This window comes from Apteryx mantelli, chromosome 2 (genome assembly GCF_036417845.1).
Source record: "Apteryx mantelli isolate bAptMan1 chromosome 2, bAptMan1.hap1, whole genome shotgun sequence".
Taxonomy (NCBI): Eukaryota; Metazoa; Chordata; class Aves; order Apterygiformes; family Apterygidae; genus Apteryx; species Apteryx mantelli.
Genome location: NC_089979.1, coordinates 143886126 through 143907437, shown reverse-complemented (window position 1 = coordinate 143907437; position 21312 = coordinate 143886126). Strand labels below are relative to the sequence as shown.

The 21312-nt window shown below is 34.8% G+C and overlaps 1 protein-coding gene across 9 annotated transcripts in view; it reads left to right on the top strand.

The window, feature by feature from the left end:
* Positions 1 to 21312, top strand: part of AKAP9 (A-kinase anchoring protein 9) — a 129021-nt gene that overhangs the window by 64283 nt on the left and 43426 nt on the right. For 8 of the 9 annotated variants that reach the window (XR_010883502.1, XM_067291718.1, XM_067291714.1 and 5 more), the window contains 10 exons: positions 159 to 270; positions 744 to 942; positions 2371 to 2467; positions 2600 to 2692; positions 4127 to 4489; positions 5483 to 5698; positions 7710 to 7850; positions 8397 to 8500; positions 9220 to 9425; positions 17116 to 17327. Coding sequence is in view for 8 of the 9 variants with exons in the window: in XM_067291718.1 (XP_067147819.1) it covers positions 159 to 270; positions 744 to 942; positions 2371 to 2467; positions 2600 to 2692; positions 4127 to 4489; positions 5483 to 5698; positions 7710 to 7850; positions 8397 to 8500; positions 9220 to 9425; positions 17116 to 17327 (1743 nt within the window). In the remaining variant the exon portion in view is untranslated. The remainder of the gene's footprint in view (positions 1 to 158; positions 271 to 743; positions 943 to 2370; positions 2468 to 2599; positions 2693 to 4126; positions 4490 to 5482; positions 5699 to 7709; positions 7851 to 8396; positions 8501 to 9219; positions 9426 to 17115; positions 17328 to 21312) is intronic. The other variant, XM_067291715.1, reaches the window with a different exon arrangement.

Below are 21312 nucleotides of genomic sequence, written 5' to 3'. Positions count from 1 at the left end.
TGTTGTATATGGGTACTGGCTTAAACATAATGCCTAGTGAGCCATCTAGTTCTGAAAGGGTGTTTAATCCTTCTTGTATGTGTATAATTACAGATAATATTTTTGCATTAGTGTAATACAAATTGTTGTCATTTGTATTTACTTGATGATTTTTTTAGGTCAAAGAACCATGGATATCATCTTCTGAACCTGAGCCTAGGAGAGAAGAGGAACCTAATTGTCTGGAAACAAGAAAGGAATGTCTGGAAACCCCTTCACAGGATCTAATGGGTAAAAGGATGTATATGTTGTTTTCAGTATATGTATATTCACAGAGAGAAAGAGAAAGACAATGACTTTAAATTTAAACTGACCCCTATTTTACAGCTTGAAGCATATAAGAGATTTTTGCAGATTTTACAATATGATACTATGATTGTCTTAAATCTCTAAAATGCTTTGGAATTATACTCCTTGAAGGAGTTTTAATTTGATGTTCAGTTTTCCACAGTTAGTTTGGTTACCTATATCCAATAACAGAAGAGGAAGGATTTATTTTATTTCACAAGAGGGAAAACTAAATTATAATTATTTGCTATGGGAAAATAATTGATAAGATATCAAAAGAATATTTTAAACTACAGTAATTATTCAGTTACATCACTGCTATTAACTTGGGGGGGATGGGTGGAAAACTAATATAACTAATAGAATTGAGCTAATCTTTTTTGCTTTCTTCCCCTCTTCAAATAACCTGCATGTAGATCCTAAGATTCAAGAATACCTTTGGAGGGAGTTAGAGAACCTTAAAACACAACTTGAAGAAAAACATGCTCATGAACTGGAGCACCTCCGGTCCTATTTTCAACAGCAGCTAAAAGAAAGTGAAGAGAGGTACACTGCAGAGATTGTTCATTTGCAGGATAAGCTTCAGAGTTCTGAGGTATCCTCTGACCATATGAGGTATTCATCAGTTCTTTAGTGTTTTCCCATTAAGAGTTACCTTTAGTTCTTGAACTTCAGGTTTTACAAATTAAAATGAAACTGGAGTTTTAGAGGAAAAAATCCTAGCTCACTATATAAATTGTTTTTTAATAAACCTGTATGAAGTTCTGTCTTACGTCTCAAGCCTGGATACAAAGTGGGACTCTTTAATGGTGTAGTCAGTAATCTGTTGAATTCTAATAGGTCTTCAATCTCCATACTTGATTTGTTACTGTCTTTTAAACTATGATCTAAGTAGGAAGATAGCTCTGGCCAAACCTGGTGGTTTTTAAGGACCTTTTCATATGGTTACATATCCTATTGCAACATCAGAAAAAAATAATGGAAGAAATCAATTTCTACCATTCATTCCCTGCTGTGGTTTAGAACTGAAATGCACCATAAAGGAAAGTAAGGGCCTGTACATGACTGTTCATATATAGAAATTAAATGTGAATGCTAAACGTAGTGTTACTTTTTATAGTTAAAAATGTCATAAGGTTTATAAAATTATCAGATATTCTGAACTCCATTTCAGAATAATCTAAACTGACTCTGAGATTCTGTAAAACCCTAGTGTAACTAAAGGTTGCAAGTCCTACAGAGAATAATCTTACCTTCTAATTTCATCTAATCTATACCTTGTCTTTTTTAGCAAGGTATTCATTTCTTTGTGACAGCAGATCACAAATACTGAAGAGAGATTATTTAGGTGGTTTGTTGCTGTATCTTATTCTTTTTGCAGTGTGTTTCTGTGACTTCTTTGCAACATATCAGAAGTGAAAGGGGTTCTAGAGGGTTTTTTTTTTTGTATCTGAAGATAGAGTGCTGTTCTGTTAGGAGAAACAGTCACTGAATATATTTCAACCTGTTAGTATCTAAATATAAAATGAATTGTAATGGATTTCTTAATATTTTCATGTGTATGCCTTTTCTTACTGAGTCATCTATATAATACAAGAAAGCAGTGCATCTGCTGAAAAGCAACAATTTTAAAGAATCAAAATAAATATTACCAAGCTGTTTCTATGGCTTTGTAAAGCCCTTCTAGTTTTTCCCATATTCTTACCATTCAAACAGGCACTATTGTCTTCATCTTAATTGTGTATAGTTATTGAGCACAAAATATTCTCAAGTAGCTTTAAAAGACTAGTTGTTTGTGAAGTCAAGTCCACAAAACTGATGTTAAGGAGTGTTATATTGATAGAAAAGGCAAGTGTCTGGAAGGCAGATGGTTTATAGAGTCAAGTATATGAAATTAATGGTATAGACAAAGGTATGTTGTGAAGTAAGTGTTCACAGTCATTGATCTTTGAATATATTTATATAGATATAGATATTTGAATAGAGAAAAAATATATCGAAGCATTGATTTTTTTTTTTTTCCCCTCGCTTCTATCTTTATAGTATATCTGCAGATTCACAAATAAAACTAGAAGAGGTCTTCAGGAAAGTAAAATACACTGAAAAACTTCATCAGCAAAGAGCAGATGCAGCTGTGGAGGTATCGTGTAACTCACCTGACAATTTATCAGCAAATAAATATATATTCAATATAATTTAGATGCTTTGGGATATAACGTGCTTTTGAAATAGACTGTTGTTTGGTTTTTGAGATTTCATATTTTTCTTACAGCTTGCTAGTGAAATTGAAATGAAGAATGATCTGGATGTTGTTCAACTGCTAGAACAACAGTACCAAGAAAGATTAGAAGAAGAAATAGCAAAGGTATTACTTTTATTTTGTTATTTTAAAATATGCTTTAAAAGTGACTATTATTTTAAAATATGCTTTAATAGTGACTATTATTTGCTGTTTATGACAATTTGGACGGTTGTAACACCATATTATAACTTTTGTTTAATTTATTTACAGGAAGGTTTCATTCTCATTCCAAACATGAAAGTCTATTTAGAAAAGTTTTTCTAAAACACTTCAGGCTTTTTAGTTGTGTGATAGATTTTCATTCTTATAGTGCTCATAATTTCATACCTTTAATTTCATATCCCCATAGTCCTTCAACTAATATTCTATTCTCAACTCTCATAATGTGGTTGGTTTTTTTTAATTTGGAGGGGGGAGCAACACCGTGAGCATAGATGTTGTGTTGCTTTAAAACATCAAAGAGAATAGACGACTTGCATGCTAGAGAGTAGATTTCTTGCTACTTTAGGCTTAACAGCTGGTGTGTACAAAAGATTTTTTACTTAAGAGTTTCACACTATATTTTCTGATCATATTTTATTGTGCATTTTAATATATTGTATAAAATGTGTAACTTTTATTTGGATTGAGTGACTTTCGCTGAAACATGAGAAGTAACATTCAGATTTTATAGATAGTGTGTGTTAAATCATTTGTGGATTTACTAATTTATGACTTCCAAAAAAGTTCTCACTTAATTGCAGAATATTTCTTTTTTTTAAATGAAAAATCCTCTCTCTGCTTTCATTATATAATGGCATAAATAAAAACAGGTGAATCAATCAATTAACATAAAGTAAAAACTGGAAAAAATAAAACAATACTTCTTCAAAAGGTTAGTGATCAGAGTTAAGAAGAATGCAATAGCCAGCACTGGGTGGTGATATAAATTTAAGTAATCCATGTTTCTGGAGCAAAAGTTGCATCTCTCTCATCTCAAGTAAAATAAACATGTGGGCGGGCTATCAGGCACATGGCACTGCTATCTTTATACAATCCAAAATTCAGTGTCAGTGAAATGTTTACAAAGAATGCTTGTATACACAGAGGAAGCTTAGCATAGCTGCACTTAGGTCAAGGTGAGAGGACTTGTATTAACGCTTTTTTTTTTTTTTTCCTAAGTCAGCTTGTAGAATCCAATCTCTGTATCTTTTTAATGATAACTAGATAATTCTGTGCTAAATAGTATATTTTTAACTGAAAATAGCATCATAGTTTAAACTATCTTAAATGTAGCACGTCTATATTTTAAGATGTGCCTGTTGATGAGATTGTGTATCTACTTTTTTTTTAATTTGCTGGTTATTTTCTGTAAAAAAAAATGAGTAGAATCATAGTTCAGAACATGTCCAGAACCCTTATTTGTATTATTGATGGTAAGCATTGAGATTTCTTCAGCAATAGCAGATACTGCTAAGTATAAATTAATACTAATTTATTATTTTCTTATTTATTCAGGTTATTGTGTCAATGAGTGTAGCATTTGCACAACAGACTGAATTGTCAAGAATTACTAGGCAGAAGGAAGAAGAAACACAAACAAAACATCAACAGGGAAAGCATTTTGAAGTTAAAAAGCAATGTAGAGGAGAAGTAGGCAGCCCTCTCAGAAAGGCAACAGAAAAAGGCAGTAAGCATGAAGAAGAACTGAAATCACTTTGCAAGGAACTCAGTGAAGAGTCTGGTGAGATGAACTCACTTGGAGAACAGCTTGATTCTAGTAGTAGGCCTGGTTATGTATTAGGACAGACCACGCATGAAATGGTAATTTCTGAACAAGTTTTCTCTCGGGTCAAAGAGCTTACAGTGGAAGAAACACTGGTAAGTGTAAAAAATATATATATGATATAATATACCATATTTGAATAAAGTTTCCAACACATTTATATACCATTTGAATAAGAAAACAGCAAAAGAAAAAAACTAAGATAAAACTTCCGTTAAAATATTTCCCTTTCCCTTTAAATGCGTGACAACTTTAGGAAAAAAGGATAGGTAATTTAGATCTATGTTTTACCTGAGTGTCACAGCATTTTGCTAATAAATGAGAAAGGAATATAACACTAATTATAGGGAAACAGATTGTTCCATTTTTGTGGATAAAACTGTATTGAAAGCAATAAATTCTATAAAGTTTTGGGGGTTTTTTTAAGAGAGGTTATTTTCTAATGCTTATACTTGGAACATAGATTAAAAATCATTTTTAGGTGGTTTGAGTCCCTGTGATAAAGGTTATCATTTGAGCACAAAAATTATAAAGGTAATATGTGAAATATATTAAGTGATTCACCAAGATTGGGGGGAGGTGGTGAAATTTGGAACAGATATGGTAAAAACTAGTCATAAGTTTTAACTACACATTTTCATACTAGTTTAATTTTTTTCATTAAATTTGGCACAATTGAAGCAAAAAGTCACACTTTCAAACTTATATAACAGTTAGATATTCTGATCTTGTGTTATCTTGGTAATGGATAAACTCCTGTGTTCCTGCTTTGTATGGTACTATTCTCTTAAACTTCTGTTGCACTATACACACACCACACACACACACGCTCGCTTGCACACATGTATGTTTACTAAAAAAATTTCTGTTGAGATCCCTGCTAGCTAAAAAGAATTAGAGTTAACTCTGTTCACAGTTAACAAAAAGACATTCTGTCTTCTAAATGGGAATAATTCTAAGCCTGGGTCTTCCAAGACACGGACAACAAGATAATGCTTTAATAATAGCTATTGTAATTTGTGAAAATTTGAATATTTTCTAGAAAATGTTCTTGAACATAAAATAGTAAAATAGTTCCAATATTTCAGCACTGCAGTGAGATGACAACAGAAATATCAAGTCAGCTGCTGTTTTACGAGGAACGTTTGGAAGATATGCGGCAGGAACTAGTACGGCAATATCAGGAACATCAGCAGGCAACAGAATTATTGAGACAAGGACATATGCAGCAAATGGAACGTCAAAAGGAAAATCAAGAACAACTCTTAGCAGAGCTTGAGAGTCTGAAAGTGCAGTTAGCTGAGGTAATACGGGGTCTTACACGAGAGCAGTAGTGTAAACATGGTTTAACAAAAAATTAACCAGGAAGGTTTTTATTTAGAGAGATACTTACATGTAATGCGTACACATGCACATGGACGTGCGTGCACACACACACACACACACAAGCAATTGTGTGTATATGCACCCATACATACATATATTAAAAAAAAGACTTTTTTAAAATCAGTCAGTTATGGATCAGTCTTGACTGCTCTAAACCTGGAGAAAACCTGCAGTGCTGCCCAGCAGCCAGAAGAGTGAGTGAATGCAGATGTATTGTAAACTGTGCCACATGCTAGATACAAGACCCTGTGTAGGATGTGGGCTAGTATCCATTTACATCAAAGATGCATGCAGCCGTGGTTTGAAGTACTATAGAATCCCTTATTTTTCCCCATTCCCACTTCAGGTTTGAAGTAGAACAGTATTTGCTGCTTCCCACAGAGCTCACGTCCCACAGTGCTCTCTTCCTCACTGCCCTTTTCCTTCTTCCCTCTTCTGGTCATAGTACGGGGATTTCCAGGGCTTGGGGGTTGCAAACCCAGCTAATATGCAGAACATGGAGTTCCGGGGCTTGACTTAGCTAGTCTGGTTCCCAGTCTCTGCTGTGACACTTCTTTCCTCATATATTCCCTTTTCTTTCCCCAAGCGAGATAATCAATCATGTGGTACAGAAATTTGTTCAGGGTCTTTTTCTACAGCATAGTCTGCTGCTTCTTGAATAAAATCAAAAGCATGCCAGTCATAGGAGGTGCCTTGGGTTGCTTGAATGGACCTAGGCTTTGGAAACTGGCAGGAGTTATCATGCCTGGTTAGGTGGCAACTAGTGCCAAAGACCAGGAGGGAAAAGAAATCATTCCAAGTAGCAACAAAATATTTTGGCTTTGTTTTTTATCATGGAGGGAGCAAAGCCCTTACTGACTATGTTGGAATGACACAAAAGTAGTGTAGTTTGGTGTGAAACACCACTGTGTTTCTTTGCCATTTTAAACTATAACTTGTCATCATTTCACACATATACAAAGCCAATGGTAGGTATGTTATGGAACTCATTAATCTTAATTGTTAAGTCCTTAAAAATATCATTTGCAAACTTGTCTTCAAGGATTCTTTCCCTTGATAGACAAAGGGCACAAAATCCAGAAGAATTCATCTTGCCCTGACTTGATTTTAATGTGACGTTACAGAAATACACATGGAAATAGTAATCAGCAAATTCTAAAGTTCTTGATTTCACCATGGAGTGGAGCTTTACTGCAACGCCAAGTTCCTTCAGACCTTATTCAAACCTGGTTCTGTTCTGCCTAAGTTTGGTCTCAGGGGGCCTGGAAGTGGTTCTTCTTCAGCAATATCACGTGTCTGTTTCTGTTAGCTTCTTTGTAAGCCTCTTTCTATCATTTATCCTGATAGTCTTTCCTTTCAGTATATACCACCTTTCTCCCTTTGCCTGTCAGTTTGCAATCACATCTTTTGGCAGAGATTGCAAATTTCTGACACTGATGAAAAACATTAAATATGAGCTGTGCTGCTGGCTTTCCTGTCATTTGTTTAAATGTCAAGGATGTTTAGCCATAAGAACTGTATAGGAATTTGTGTGTAGCTTTTAAGCCATGTACACTTCTAGCTCTTCTAAAAGAAAGCCTTTGACAACTTTTTTTTTTTTTTTTTTTTACAAAGAACTTACTTTCATCCTATTTTTATCTGCTGTGTAAAACTTACGTACTATAGCATGTAATGTTTAGAAGTTAACCTTCCAGTTTCCATCGTGATCATTGTGTTTATATATGTCGTATGAAAATCTTAAAGATATAAGACACCAAAAATATTAGCTGCATTCCATTCTACAAAGCTTTCAATGTTGTTGTAACCATTTAAAAAAGTGGGCTGAATGTTCATTATGCTAAATATGTAAAGAATTAGAAGTGACAGGACTCACTAGTACCAAGAAGTGTAAAAAACTGTGTGTGCTTCTGTAATGGTTCTTTTTTTTAGCGAGTCGCAATGGAGAATGACAGCTTGGTTACAGAGAGAGAGCGAATGCTTTTGGAAGAACTGGAATCATTAAAGCAACATTCTGCACCCAGAAAAGAGAGGCTGTATTGTGAGCTACTAAACAGCAGCACGCAAACACAGGTAAATATGAACTTTGACTTTCTGGGCAGCTGTGACACATAAATCCAGTAAAACCTTTTGTCTGCTACTCTTTTTGATGTAATATATTTTCTAAACAGGTGTTGGGTATTACTTGAACAGAGCAGATTTAAGAACCAAAAGCTAGTACCTGTAGACATAGTTTTTTACTTAAGGTAAACAGAAGCAAGTTTAACAGCTTGAAGGTGGGGATTATAAATATAACTCTTTGCTCAGGTAAACTCACGTTCTCATATTGCTATAGCAACACCAACAGAAGGCACAAGACTGTTTATTCAGCATAACAAAGTTCTCTAACAGGCCCTGCCTTGGGTTTCATTTTTGGTTTTGTTTATGCACGTAGGAGGAGTTTTTTTATATATTGCCTTTTCTTGATTTGTAATTTCATGAACAAGTTTTATTAATGGAACATAACTAGTTTAGGTTTTTAATTTCATCTTCTACTATGTATCAGAAGAATGTGTTCGTTCTGGCATGACGGGATTTCTGTCTGTTTTGTCTTCTCTACCTCTGCAAAAACTTACTCAGAGTGAAGATGAAAACCAAGGCAACGTGAGAGAACACACCTTTAAGGATGAAGATGAAGGAAGAAAGTCTGAAGAAACATCGTCAGCTCTTCTTTCGAAAGAAAGGTACTTAGAACTGTTAGTATTAAGAAAGTACTGTCAATGAAAAAAACCTTGAGAATGATGTTCTTGCTGTTAAATTAAAAATATTTTTAAGCCTAATTCTGATTGAGTTCATGATAATGGTACTCTTAACTCTAGATAACCATGTTTCTACATTTATGTAATTTAAATGAAACAATTTCTTCCTTTTTTTTTAAAGCCTAACTATGTAATGGCATAGAGGATGAGCAAAATCTTTGCAAGTTTTACTGTATCTTTCATATTCTACACGTATATAGAATTACATACATTAATTATATACATGTCTATATTTATGCATATCACATGTACATATATGAAATATGTTTTTTTGTATGGGAATAATTATTTTATTTGATAACACCTTTTGAATATTTTTAATTGTCACTTTGGGTAAGTTTATATGAAAACCAGAAAAATGTGGACCTCTGTTTTAAAAGAACAACTAGGTAAAATACCAGAATAAAAGTATGGTTTTTGATAAATAGTTTGATTTTGTACATATTTTGTAAAAATAACCGACTTTGGATTAACATTGATGTGCCTTTAGTGTTTATGCATGTTATGTGTCTTTTAGTCTTACAAAACAATCAGATTTTACTGCTTCAGCAGGCAATTTTTTTGTGACTCCAGTGGTACATAAGGCATAAAAACAGCTGTGAAGCAGGGGAAAATCAAAGGACTGACTAGTTCCTGTTCTGCAGGCATGTTTTTCAGAAGGCTAATGAGAAACTTGTGAAGATTCTTTTAGAAGTTGTGAAGACAACTGTGGCCATAGAGGAGACAATTGGTCACCATGTTCTTGGATTACTGGATAGATCTGGGAAAGTCCAGCCTTCCAAACCAGCTGGATGGGACACAGAGACAGAGGAGTCAGTAAAACCTTGTGTCCGTGTGGGATATGAAAAAGGTAACAGTTCTGTGATTTCCTGTTGCATAACTAGTAGCATTTGCACACTTTATTTTTTTATTTAAATACCCTTCCTTTTGAAACTGTTAATTAAAAAACTTTTTTTTTTTTTCAACTATTAGTCATTTGAATGCATATACCATCTCCATTTAAGAGATGGAAAGACAATTCAGGAGTTATTTTTGAGCATTGAATCAGACAATAACGATCTAGGATCCTGTTAGAAAGCCTGCAACAGAATGGGAAAGTGATTGAGAAAGTCAAAAATAAATATGTGCCTTCTGGAAACAGCAAAGGGAAAGAGGATAAAACACAGCTCCATTTCATCTTGCACCAGCTTTACTCTTTCCTCTTTATGCATGGGGAATGGGAGCTGGAGTCAAAGGCTGTATCTCTACTAGTAAACTAAGCATATACAGGGATATTGCCAGTCACTGAGGGCAGCTGGCATGGAGCAACCTGTATCTATCCTTGTAGACTTCCCAAGCCTCCAGAAGAGGGTGGTGACATGCAAATTGCCTTTTGGGAGCAGTCCCTGGAGCTTTCTAACTGCCAAGCCATGCCCATCAGCTTTTTGGAAGAGTGCTAGCTGGCACAGGTGTAAAGGAGCATTTTAACAGTGTAGATAATTGTGTTTCAGTGTCTAAGAACTTTCCCAGGCACAGTTTAATTTGCTAGGAGAGTGTCTGCTCTTTTCTCTGTTGGGGAAGAATAGTAACTCTGCCTTTTTGCTGTTTGGTGGTACCTATGTTACATAAACCAGTGTAGGGACATGTGCATTCTACCTGAGCCTTACGGAGGGGCAGCGTGCAACAGGTCAGTTCAGCCTAAAACACATTATACATCTGGCTTTGGCTGGAATTTTAACTATTTTGGTGAATGAGAAAAAGAACTGGAAGTCCAATACTACATTTCAGTATTAGGAAAGTGTATATCATAGGGTAATAACACAAATGGTGAATGAAGTTGAACTTCACCTTGTCTATTCAAAATGTGGCTTATTAAATATTATTGGTTCCCTCTAGCTTCAAATATAGGTCACCTTAAGCCTGGGGGCAAGTTAAGAAAGGATGTAAGACTGTATGACTTGTAGCACAGTGACATCTCTCTCAATTGATTACTCAAAGGTTGTCCATGAAGTGAAAAGAAATGTGTACAGCTACCATCTGAGGATTCTTCGAGTTTTAAGCTAACAGCATTTTAATGCTTGTATAGCATTGTTGTTTCAGTAAAAAGCCTCATAACTGTCAGCTTTTGTACACATTTCACTGTATTTAATTGTGAGGAAAATTACTGTGCATTTGGAAGTCTCAGCCCTTTGAGGCTTTGCCTTTTTTCCCCAGAGTTTAGATTGGATAGCTAAGCTTCTGGTCTTAATTTTTGGTACTTCTCCAGGAGACCTTAAGGACTGAGATCATCTTCTACTTTAGTTGAAGGAAGCACTACTTTCAAAATTCAGTGTTCTTGTACTTTACTTTTGGGTGGGAATGTAGTGTTTGCTTGTGTTAAAACTGCTGAGAATAAGTATCTTCAACCATTGCCAGCTATTTACCACACTGTCTCTTGTAGCAAAATGATAAGGTCAGCAATGATTAGGCTCGAAGTTTGCCACCTCCCGTTGTGTTGTGAGGTAGACGTGAGTTTTATGTAAATGGCATTTTTAGATAAGTTTTCTATATCAAAAGCAGCAGTTTATAAGTGTTCTGTGTGCTCATTGTATAGTTTGAACTGTGAAAAAAGCATTGGCATTTTCACAAAATATATTTCCCAAAGAAATAAAAATGTTTTTGTTTTACGAAGGCTGTGATTACAGGCCATCACAGTTAATGCATTATATTGTTACCTAGTGCATTCATAAAACCTAGTTCATAGTGATATCATGCCTATTCATAGAACATGTACTATTGGTTTTCATCTCCCCCAATCTCATTTGCTGAGAATATTGCTCCCTATTCTCAGACAAAAAAAACATAACTATATATGCAAATTGCTCATATATGATTGCTGCCCTTCACTACTGTAATATGTGCTTGATCCACACAGGCATGCAGAACACACAATAAATATTTTTGCTTCTTGCCTGCTCCTGCACAAAGATACCTATACTTGTTATTTGTCACTAATTATTGTCATTAACAATTCTTAATATGGACTTTATATACCCCCTCCATACACACATATATATTTATACATAAAATATATAGGAAAACATTCTTAAAAGAGTGCCTCTATTTGATTTTTGGGTGGGTACTTATGCCTGGCTTTCATAATACTGTTCTCTAAATGCACAACAGGTCCTATGCCTGGAGCGTATGGTTGATTTCTTAGCAAGCCGTTCAGCGGAGGGGCAGTCTGGCACGTGCAAGGGGACCGTGCGCTGTTCTATTAGGCAGGAAGTTTGACTGCTTTGACTCCTGTGTTTGTGAGCAGTGGCTTTTGCAGAGGTGTGTAAGGACTCGCTTCTCCTTAACAAAGCAATTGTCTGTTGCTGTAGTGCCCCCCTTAGGACGGGTGAGGACTGCATTTGAGTATCAGCCGTCCACACACCAGTTTATTCCAGTATTCTTTTTTGTGTGTTTTCTTACATTCAGAAATAATTGTGTAAAAAAGAGAAGGCAAAGGAAATAGGATTAAAGAAGACCCAAGGTTACTGGTGTTGAAATGGATGGATGTATAGTTTGTAATTTATTTCTGAGGTAGTATTCACAGTTCTCTTTTTTCCTTTCAAAATGATGCAACAGCAGCCTGGCAGAATACATAGTTCTGCCACTAGGGTCAGGCTGATACTTGGTACTTTTCTGTGATTGTACTGGTTCATCAGCTGAAGCATTTGATCCTGCTCCAAATAGAAGTATATCACAAATTCCTTTAGTGTTTTCAGTCAGAAGATTGTTGTTACTCATTTCCTATACTTCCACTGAATGGCCTGAGGGGACATAATCTTTTTAGAATTTTTTCCATTGTTTTCTGGAAGTAAGAAATAGCCACTGCTTTTATGTTTTAACTTGTGCATGCTATTGTATTTTCCTGGCCAAACAGATCTTCATTTAAATAGCTTAGGAAATTCGTAAGAATAAATTTGTGCAAAGAAAAATCTAAAAGTAAAACAGAAACATTAATGCATTTAAGTGAATTCTCTCTGACCTTCTGAATGTGATCCATGTTTACTGACAAGCAAAACTCAGGTTACTATTAGAACATTTACTGGGTTGTTCTATCATTTAAAAAAAAAGCCGAATCATTAAGGTCTGTGTATGTACAACCATAACCTGCTTTATAGGGCGCATAGAGGTTTATCTGGAGCCTTGGCTAGATTATCCGTTAACACAAGATTTTATTTCTAACATCGTGAGTAAAGTTCAAATTTCAGCCATAAAACATATCAATTGAAGGAAATAGCATTTGTACAAAGTAATACAGTGAGTTAATCACACCTGGAGATTGGGGCCCTGACTCGTGATGACAGACCCAGCAGGCTTTGGCGTGCTCCTCCTTTAGAGGAGAGTACTGCCCTGAAGAGTAGGGTCGCTGCACTGACACGGTTGCCCTGGGGAAGCCCTTGAATATCCAGACTCTCTTACCTACTTTTTGGGCTCCTTGTTTCCAAACAGTGTACCAGAAACAAGGTAGTGTATAGTTTTATTCACTGAACCACCATCATACAGACTTTCTCATTTTCAACTTGTAACCCATAACCTTAAATTCTCCAGTGGAATCCGAGCAATAAACTGCAGCATCAGCTCAACTAGGACACAAAATAAATAAAATAGGTCTTGCTTCATAAATGTCAATCAGCAGCTTGAAAACAACTTCTGTATCCAGACTTCTGTGCCCAACTTCTGCATAAGCACTGTATATCTTTTCTTAAGACTTACTGGGCCATGACATCTGACATGCTGAACTGCAAATCCGTGGTGCAGGAGACAATGTAAACCTTTCCTGTTTGATTGCAAGGAGTGAATTTACACAAGGAGAAGGCATTTTTATTTGTGCCAGTTACAGTCTCTTTATTATTTTGTGTCAGTGAAAAAATAATTTGGGGAAGGAGAATATGTTTTTAATGCTTTTGCGGGGGGGGGGGAGGGGCAGGGGTGTGTGTGTGCTTGAATAGCACTGTAAGGATTAGTACAAATGGGAGTAAGGCATTCAACTGCCAGGGAATTTTAAAAAGACTTAACAACATTTCTATTTCTTGTTTCTTCCACTGAAAATCTTCTTGAAAGATGCTGTGGCATAACACTTTGATCCACCAAGGCAGACCATTTTCAGGGGAAAAGATGTGGAAATTTTTACTTTCCACTTAGGAAGACACTTCATGTGAATTCCTGTTGCTAAGTGTCAGTTCATAGAAATTACATTATGGGCCTCTACATTTATCATTTTTCAACGATTTTTCTGTTTGAGTTGCCAGCCCTACAGTATAAACAAAATTATTACATTTAAGCTTTTGTGTGTGTTTTTGGTGCTTTTTGTTTTTCCTTCTTCAGTTATCTTTGAGAGTTTTAAAGTTTCCACATACCAAATTATACTTTAGGTGACAGCTCTGCCTTTTTTTCCTCATTTTTTTTGTAGCTATATTTCAGTTATATGGTTTTTATTCTGGGATCTTTTCATATAACAAAATTATCTCTTAGTATTGATTTCTTCTGGATAAATACAAAATAAAGGCAAATTACAAAAGAATTGACATAAGAAAGACAGGACTTTAACAATCTTCTCATTAAAATCTTGTCATGGAGACCATGTTATACTCTTTGGTCACTGGCAAGAAAAGATAATAATATTAGTGGCATTATTAATGTAAGAGATATTTTAGACTTAGCTTTTAAACAATGACCTTCTGAGCAGGCTTCAGTATTTTTAAGCTTTTCTGTAACAGTTTCCAGTCAGCCAGAAATTCAGATGATCTTGTAACAGACTGCACATTTTTGCAATTATTTTGCAAAATATTTATTTTTGTATTTGACATACACTCATCATTGCACAAACCAGCTGTATCTCTCAATCAAATAATTTGCTAAAACATAAGCGTTATAGGACATGAATTTTAGACTGGGTTAAAGTTATCTACGTTGAGCTTCACTCTTCATTGCCAAGACTTTGTCCGCATTTGTGTAGATTGTGCAATAACTATTGCATCACTGTTTTTATTTTATGTGGCTTATAGCTGTACTACTGTACTGTGGACTTTTATTTTGCAAGATCTCTGAAGCTGAGCAGGTCTTACCTGGTCAGTACTTAAGATGGGTGACCTCCAGAGAGCATCAGGTACTGCTAAGTGTGTTGGTGGCTCAGGAGGGAGTGTGATTTCCCTCAACTCAGTCTTTAACCAGTGCTTTGGTACAGCATTTGGAAACATTTATCTAGTTAAATGAAGGTCCGTTCTACCCTGAGGATATTAAAGCTTCTTTTAAAGCTTGACATTTTGAGACATCCAGAGTCCTTTAAATTTGAGTGTTGAGAAATCAGGATACTATTTAATTAAAAGCTGTGGGAGTGTTCCCTTGGCAGCCAGCTCACCTTGCCGGGGACTGGGATCTTAAGGTGGTAGGAGAAGCCTGGATTCTTTTCAGCCCCATTATCAGTGCTGTTCAGCTGCTAGGGTAGCTCCCACCATAGTAGGTTATGAATGTAGTTCCAAAGTGCAATATTGGAAGGTGCTTTGAAATCCCGTGTAGATGAAAGGTGCCATGAGAATGTATATTCTGTTCATCTAGTTACTCATTTCATTTCATATATAAATTGTGTTTCTGGTTTTCCCCGATGGAGTATGAAGAGATTTTGTAGAATTACACCCTCAAAATTAAAGCAGATATGAATCAGTAATGATATAACTAGAAGAAAAATTACTAAATACATCTGCATTTTACAAATCTTGGCAATTATACAGTAAAACTAAACTAAACCTTGTCAAATTAAATTTTTCATAGTTTAGTTTGTTGTATATGGGTCGTATACAGCTGAGGCCATAGTGAAATAAATGCATAAATATGTTATTATCATGATGTACGTAGGGATAAAAGTAAAACTAGATGGTTAATCATATTGTAACTAGTTAAAAGAAAAATAAAAACAACCTGAAAATTAAAATCTGACATTTCTTGCTGGGTTCAAACAGCATCAACAGAAGAACTGATCCTTCTGATGTTATTTGGATATTTGCTTAAGAGCAAATATAAGGAAATTGTACCCTACAAGAATACTAAATACATTTTTAAAGGCAAATTGTAAAATTTAACTATTAAAACTTCATTTTGAATTTTTGTAACTAAACAAACTGTTCCAATTCTGCTGCTGTTATTCATAGAATAACCAGCAATTTACAGTGGAAGATAACCATAACCCACTATTGTAATTTTATTGCCAAACAGGTACTGACTGTTCTTAACTCATTTAGTCATGTCACTGTTTCCTCAAAACAAAGTCTTTTTTGGAGAAAATTTTAAAGGAAAAATACCCACTTACTCTGTATGGGAAAAAATATTGGACTTTCTGTGAGAAGAAAGGAGACAAACTCTTTCAGTGTGTGAGGTCAATAGCAGTCATTTGTTAAAGCTGGATGCATATGAAATATAAACATCTAATTAAAAAAAAAAAACTTTTAAAAAATTGCCAAAAAATACTTTAGTAAAATGAGATAATATTTAAAAAAACTTTCCACAAAAGGATACACTTCTGACATTTCAAATCAAATAGCCTAGTGACATAGCACTTCTCATTTTTAAAACCACTGAATCAACAATAATTATTTACTGTTGTGATGCACTATTGTATTGTTATTTCATATTGGAAGTGTGATTTATTTTTTAAGGTTTTTAAAACATCTCAGGAGTATGCTTTCACTTGTGTTGCCTGAATGCAGCCCTGAATTCTAAATATGCAAATTTACAGTTTTCTAGTTTAATTGCTATCAGTTTAATACCATAGGCAAACTTTGTGTCTCCTGCTTTTCAGACAAAATGGGTAATGCCCTTAAATTGAATCAAAAAATTTAATTGAATGCTCTTAAATTGAATTCCCTCAGGAATTTTGAGAAGTAGGAAGACAACATACTGCCCATCAGTAAAGGCAATTACAGTTCCCCTGCACTCTACTTGATTTGTTCAGCTACCCATTTTAATCGATATATAGTTCATTAATAATAATGCTAAATTTTGATATGTTCTGTATTCTAGTCTATTTCTTCTGAAAAGTTGTCTGAATTACGTTACAGGGGAACTGTCATTCCCCTTATTTATTTGAGCTTGTGTATTTGAATTACTGACTTGAACAATTCTGTGTTAATGCACACTAACATAGTTGGTCACGGCTGAAACAGTGACTGACTGTTTTTTTTTACCTGATTGTATTTTGAAGCCAATTTTTCAAGTCATTACTTCAAGTTGTTCAAAATCGTAAGGATTACTGATAGTGACACAGGTTTGCAAGACCAGATACAGAGCCCAAAATCCTCCTGAGAGGGTGTCTAAAATATTCTCTTAGTATCTCCTTTTATCTCTCCCTTCTGCCTGTTTTTTAACACATTCTATATCTTGTTTAAGTTTTAGTGTATAATATTTCCCTTCTGTCTTTGTGATTAGTACAAATATTTTAATCATTTTAAGACTTAGCTTTCTAATCATACGGTTTTTCATGTTTTGAAGTTTTCATGTTTTGAATCTATGTAAAAAGATAATTATCATTTTTTCAGAGTCCTGTTCCTCATATCGTGGTAGTAATATGGGAGTTGATGATATTAACGTGTGGTCAGGAGCAACAGATGAAGGACTGCTGACCCAGCATCTTGCAGAAAGTGGAGTGGAAATAGATCCTGAAAATGAAGAACTAGTTCTGAATGTTAGTTCTCGACTGCAAGCAGCTGTTGAAAAACTTCTGGAAGCTATCAGTGAAACTTCAAATCAGGTAGGGTGATATAACGGTAACATGCTTTGAATCTTGTGTCTTGTTTTTTTCCTCATGAATGTATTTTTACAAGCCTAAAATCTGTAGGCTCACTTTGAAAGTTAAAACAGGACTTACATTGCATAAACCCAAAGAAGTTTGCTCCAGCATGACCTTACTAATGAATTTAGATTCACATTGGAGATCTGTTTTGGACTACAAAGAACTACATGCCTGAATTTAGGTGTGTTTATCAGTGTCAGGCACTCTCTCATTACTCAGTCAAGTCACCTGCATTCTGTTGTGACCCAGAGATCAGATGGAAGGCGTCAGAGCATCATCTGTCTGGTCCTTGTGAAGAGGGAACTGTGCCCAGTTCTCTTATTAAACATTTTAGTCACTTGACTGCCCAAAGAGATGGAGATCATCTACTGTTGCTTCCAACTGTGATTTAAAGATGGTAAATTAAGGACATACTTACCTAGAAAAGAAGTCTGTGGTCCAGCACTGATATATAGAGGTATGTGGTTCATATATCATCTCCAAGGAAGAGGCAGTGTGCAGGTTTCCTTTCTGTTTATTACAGCTGGTGCTTTGCACAGTGGGATTTTAGTTGCTCTTTGGAGTACAGTTTACTTTCCCTGTTAATTGAAATGAGAGTTACATACCCAGCTCACACTGCCCCTACCATGTGCCTAACTTGTAGATGATGTAGGTCTCAATATGAAGTTACCTAAGTAAATGCTCTGTATTTCATTGTATGTCCATAAGGAAATTAAACTACCTATTGATTTTTCTTAGGCTATGATTCTGCAAGTTCTTGCACATGTAGGTACAGAGGGATGATCCCGGTAGTGTTGACTAAGGCTGTTCATGTACCTAAAGGCATTCCTTTCAAAGTATTAACAGATCAGTGCTGTAGATCTGGTTCTGGTTTTCCTAAAGAGTTACCAACATCTAAATCGCTCTTTCTTTGCATTGCTTTAAATCTACACCAGATGAGACTGACCCAAAGTATGTTTCAGTGAATATTCTTTCGGGTTTATTATTTATGATAAGATAAATGGTATTTTCTCATATATATTAGTATATGTATATAAATGTATGTTTAGCATAGAGATCAGAGTAATCAGCTTGATAAAAAATCAAGATAAATTTATTTAAAACTACATAATTGATTTTTTTTTTCTTTCCACGTTTAAATTTGTTTGCCAGCATGATAAGAGCAAAAGGAAATTCTAAAGCTAGCAAAAAAATTGAAGTAAGGGGTTGGTTTCTTTTCTTTTGCCTTCGTGAGTGCATTGGAGCCCCCAGACCACACTCACTGTATTCAGGAGCTCTGAAGTTCCTGTTTCAACATTGTTAATTGTAGTAGATAAAATTTTGGGAAGGTCATATTGCATCTGTTTTTGTGAAGCTTTGTTCAACATTTCTACACATCTGAGAAATAAACAGCTTTCCTTTACTAACAATAAATTTAGAGAATTTGGAGCATACCAAAAAAATGAAAACAAGTAATGAATTAGTAAAGATTAGAAATTGCTTCTTTTTTCATTAGCCTTTCAGATTAGTACATGACATGAATTGCTTCCATACCATAAAGTAAACAACAGAATGTAGAAGATACTGGTATTACCTTAATTTTATAAACTTTAAGGGTACATTTTTATTCCAGCCTTATCTTTTGTGGTCACCAAAAATAGCTGTATATTTCTCCATTATACTGGTTCCCAGCAGTTCTGCTATTCACAGTTTGCTAACATTTTCATTACCTGTTTCCTGGGCAGTAATTATATGTTACATATATACTTAAAAGCTAGAATTATTTTTGAACTATTTTTAAATCTTGCTGAGTGATTTAATGGCAAAATGTGCTTTTCTCACAAAATATGAAATATAATAGCAAATAGCAATATCTAATTAAGTTATAGAGCATTAACTTCTTTCATTACAGTTTAGACTGTAATGGAGTTTTCTCTTTTGGGGATGCAGTAAATCCTGTTGGATTGACCAGAAATTCATTTCATAGTGTCTGGGAAAGCCTAGTCTACCTTGTTGTGTCTTAAGTACTAGTTTAGGATTTCAAGTTGCAACAAAACAGTGATGTAACTAGCTATACTAGGGCAGTCTGTCTACTGTCAGTTCAGTGTCTCCTGTAGAACTCAGTATTTTGAGCCAGTTCCTTAATCTAGCTGAGACTAGAATACAAAGGTGATGGTGTGCTTCGTGATACAGACCCATCTATTAGTTTACCTGATAATATTACTTAAAAGTTGTTGCTTTTGTGCCTCTGGGTGTAAAATGTGTAAATCATAACTACTAGAAATGAAGGAGAAAAAATCTGTAATTATGAAAATGATATGAAAATTCAGCTGTCTAAAAAGTATTAAGCATTTATTTGAAACTTTTGAGAAAGTTGGTACTCTTTTTTTTAAAAAAAGACAAAGATAAAAGGCTACAGTGTGACACATTAAAGTTACAAAATAATTTAACTATAAATTAAATAAAATCCCCTCTGGCTTACTAAAGCAGTTAGTCTGGTGGATCTTGCAAATCAGTTTCTGCATTGCACTTATTTACAAACTGATTCTGTAACAGCTCTTTCTGTTCGAGCCTAAGTCCTATTAAAAAAAAAAAGTGGTTTAGGGTTAGTGGTTTAGTGGTTTTGTGTTTGTTTTTTTTTTTCCCCAGTTTGAGGCCCAGAATTACATATCAAGAAAGGATACACAGATAGTGTAACATATGTAGTTCTTAAAGGTATTGTTAGAAATTGGAAGCAAATCTGTCTCTATCATATGTTCTTTAAATGCCAAAGAAGAACAACTGCAAAGTAATTAAGAATTCATGCTGCAATTATAAAAGTATTATCAATTATTTATTCCAATGTGGTGCTGCTTTCTTCTGAACAGTTTGTTGCTGACCTTTACATGGAATAGTTTTGTACCTATCCCAAAATTATTGTGTTTTTGTGAATGATGTTTCTACAGTAAGCTTTTACTTTTTTCATATCAATGAAAATAATCAGAATATTCTAAACAGCTTATTTCTGTTTATTGTCAATTGATCAGGAAAGTTTATTTTCCCTTCTTAGCTTTGTAGCTGAGACATTGAGAATACTGGCAAGAGAGAGAGTTACATTTTTACACATGTACACGCAACATGTGTGCACACTCACACACACTTTTTTTCATAAGAATTACAGATATCCAAAAATGGATTTATCTCTGATGATAAATTTAAACATTAAATAAAATGTTAATCTATTTACACATTTTCCCACAGTACTTAGTATAAATCTTGACTTCTTTTCTGACTGCTCTGTAGAGATACTTTGCAAGCATTCAGGCTTGTTTGATTTGCAATGCCTGGTGCAGGCTTACTGAATTGTATACAACTCCTGTATATATCTGAGGTTTGCAGATGACTTTACAATTATTTTTAAATGTTCAAAATTGAATACTTTATAAAATACTACAGAGGGAAAAAATAATCTAAAAATAATTACAGGCAGAAAAAATGTTTAACTTTTCCTCTTAATTAGTTGTATTTTGCATACAGATATGTACCCATTTCTTAAAACAGACTTAAGAGTGAGTGAAACCTGGCAGACTCTTCGGAGTAGGTGTTTCAAACCTGTCTGAACACACGCTTCCAGAGCTGAAGCGCAATTTGAATCCTTTCAGGCAAAGCTTATAGTGGGCATATTAATTCAAGTTGCACCTGCTGGTGTTATGTATAGGTAAATAAATCAAGCCACTCCCCTGTCCTCTTTCTGTGGCGAGACACCAGCAGGAAACATCGAAACTAGCTGAGTTTGAGAAAGCTCTTGCTGTCGATTTAACTCAAAGAACACGAGTGAAGTCAAGTAATGACGGACCTGTATTTCTCTTGCATTTGCTGTAGCGGAGGTTAAAAATTGTTGTTAGTTTCTGTTCTGCTAACTTGCTTGTCTGCTGCAATGCACCCATGCAAGCATAACGACATTATGCTGCCTTGCCTTGGAAAT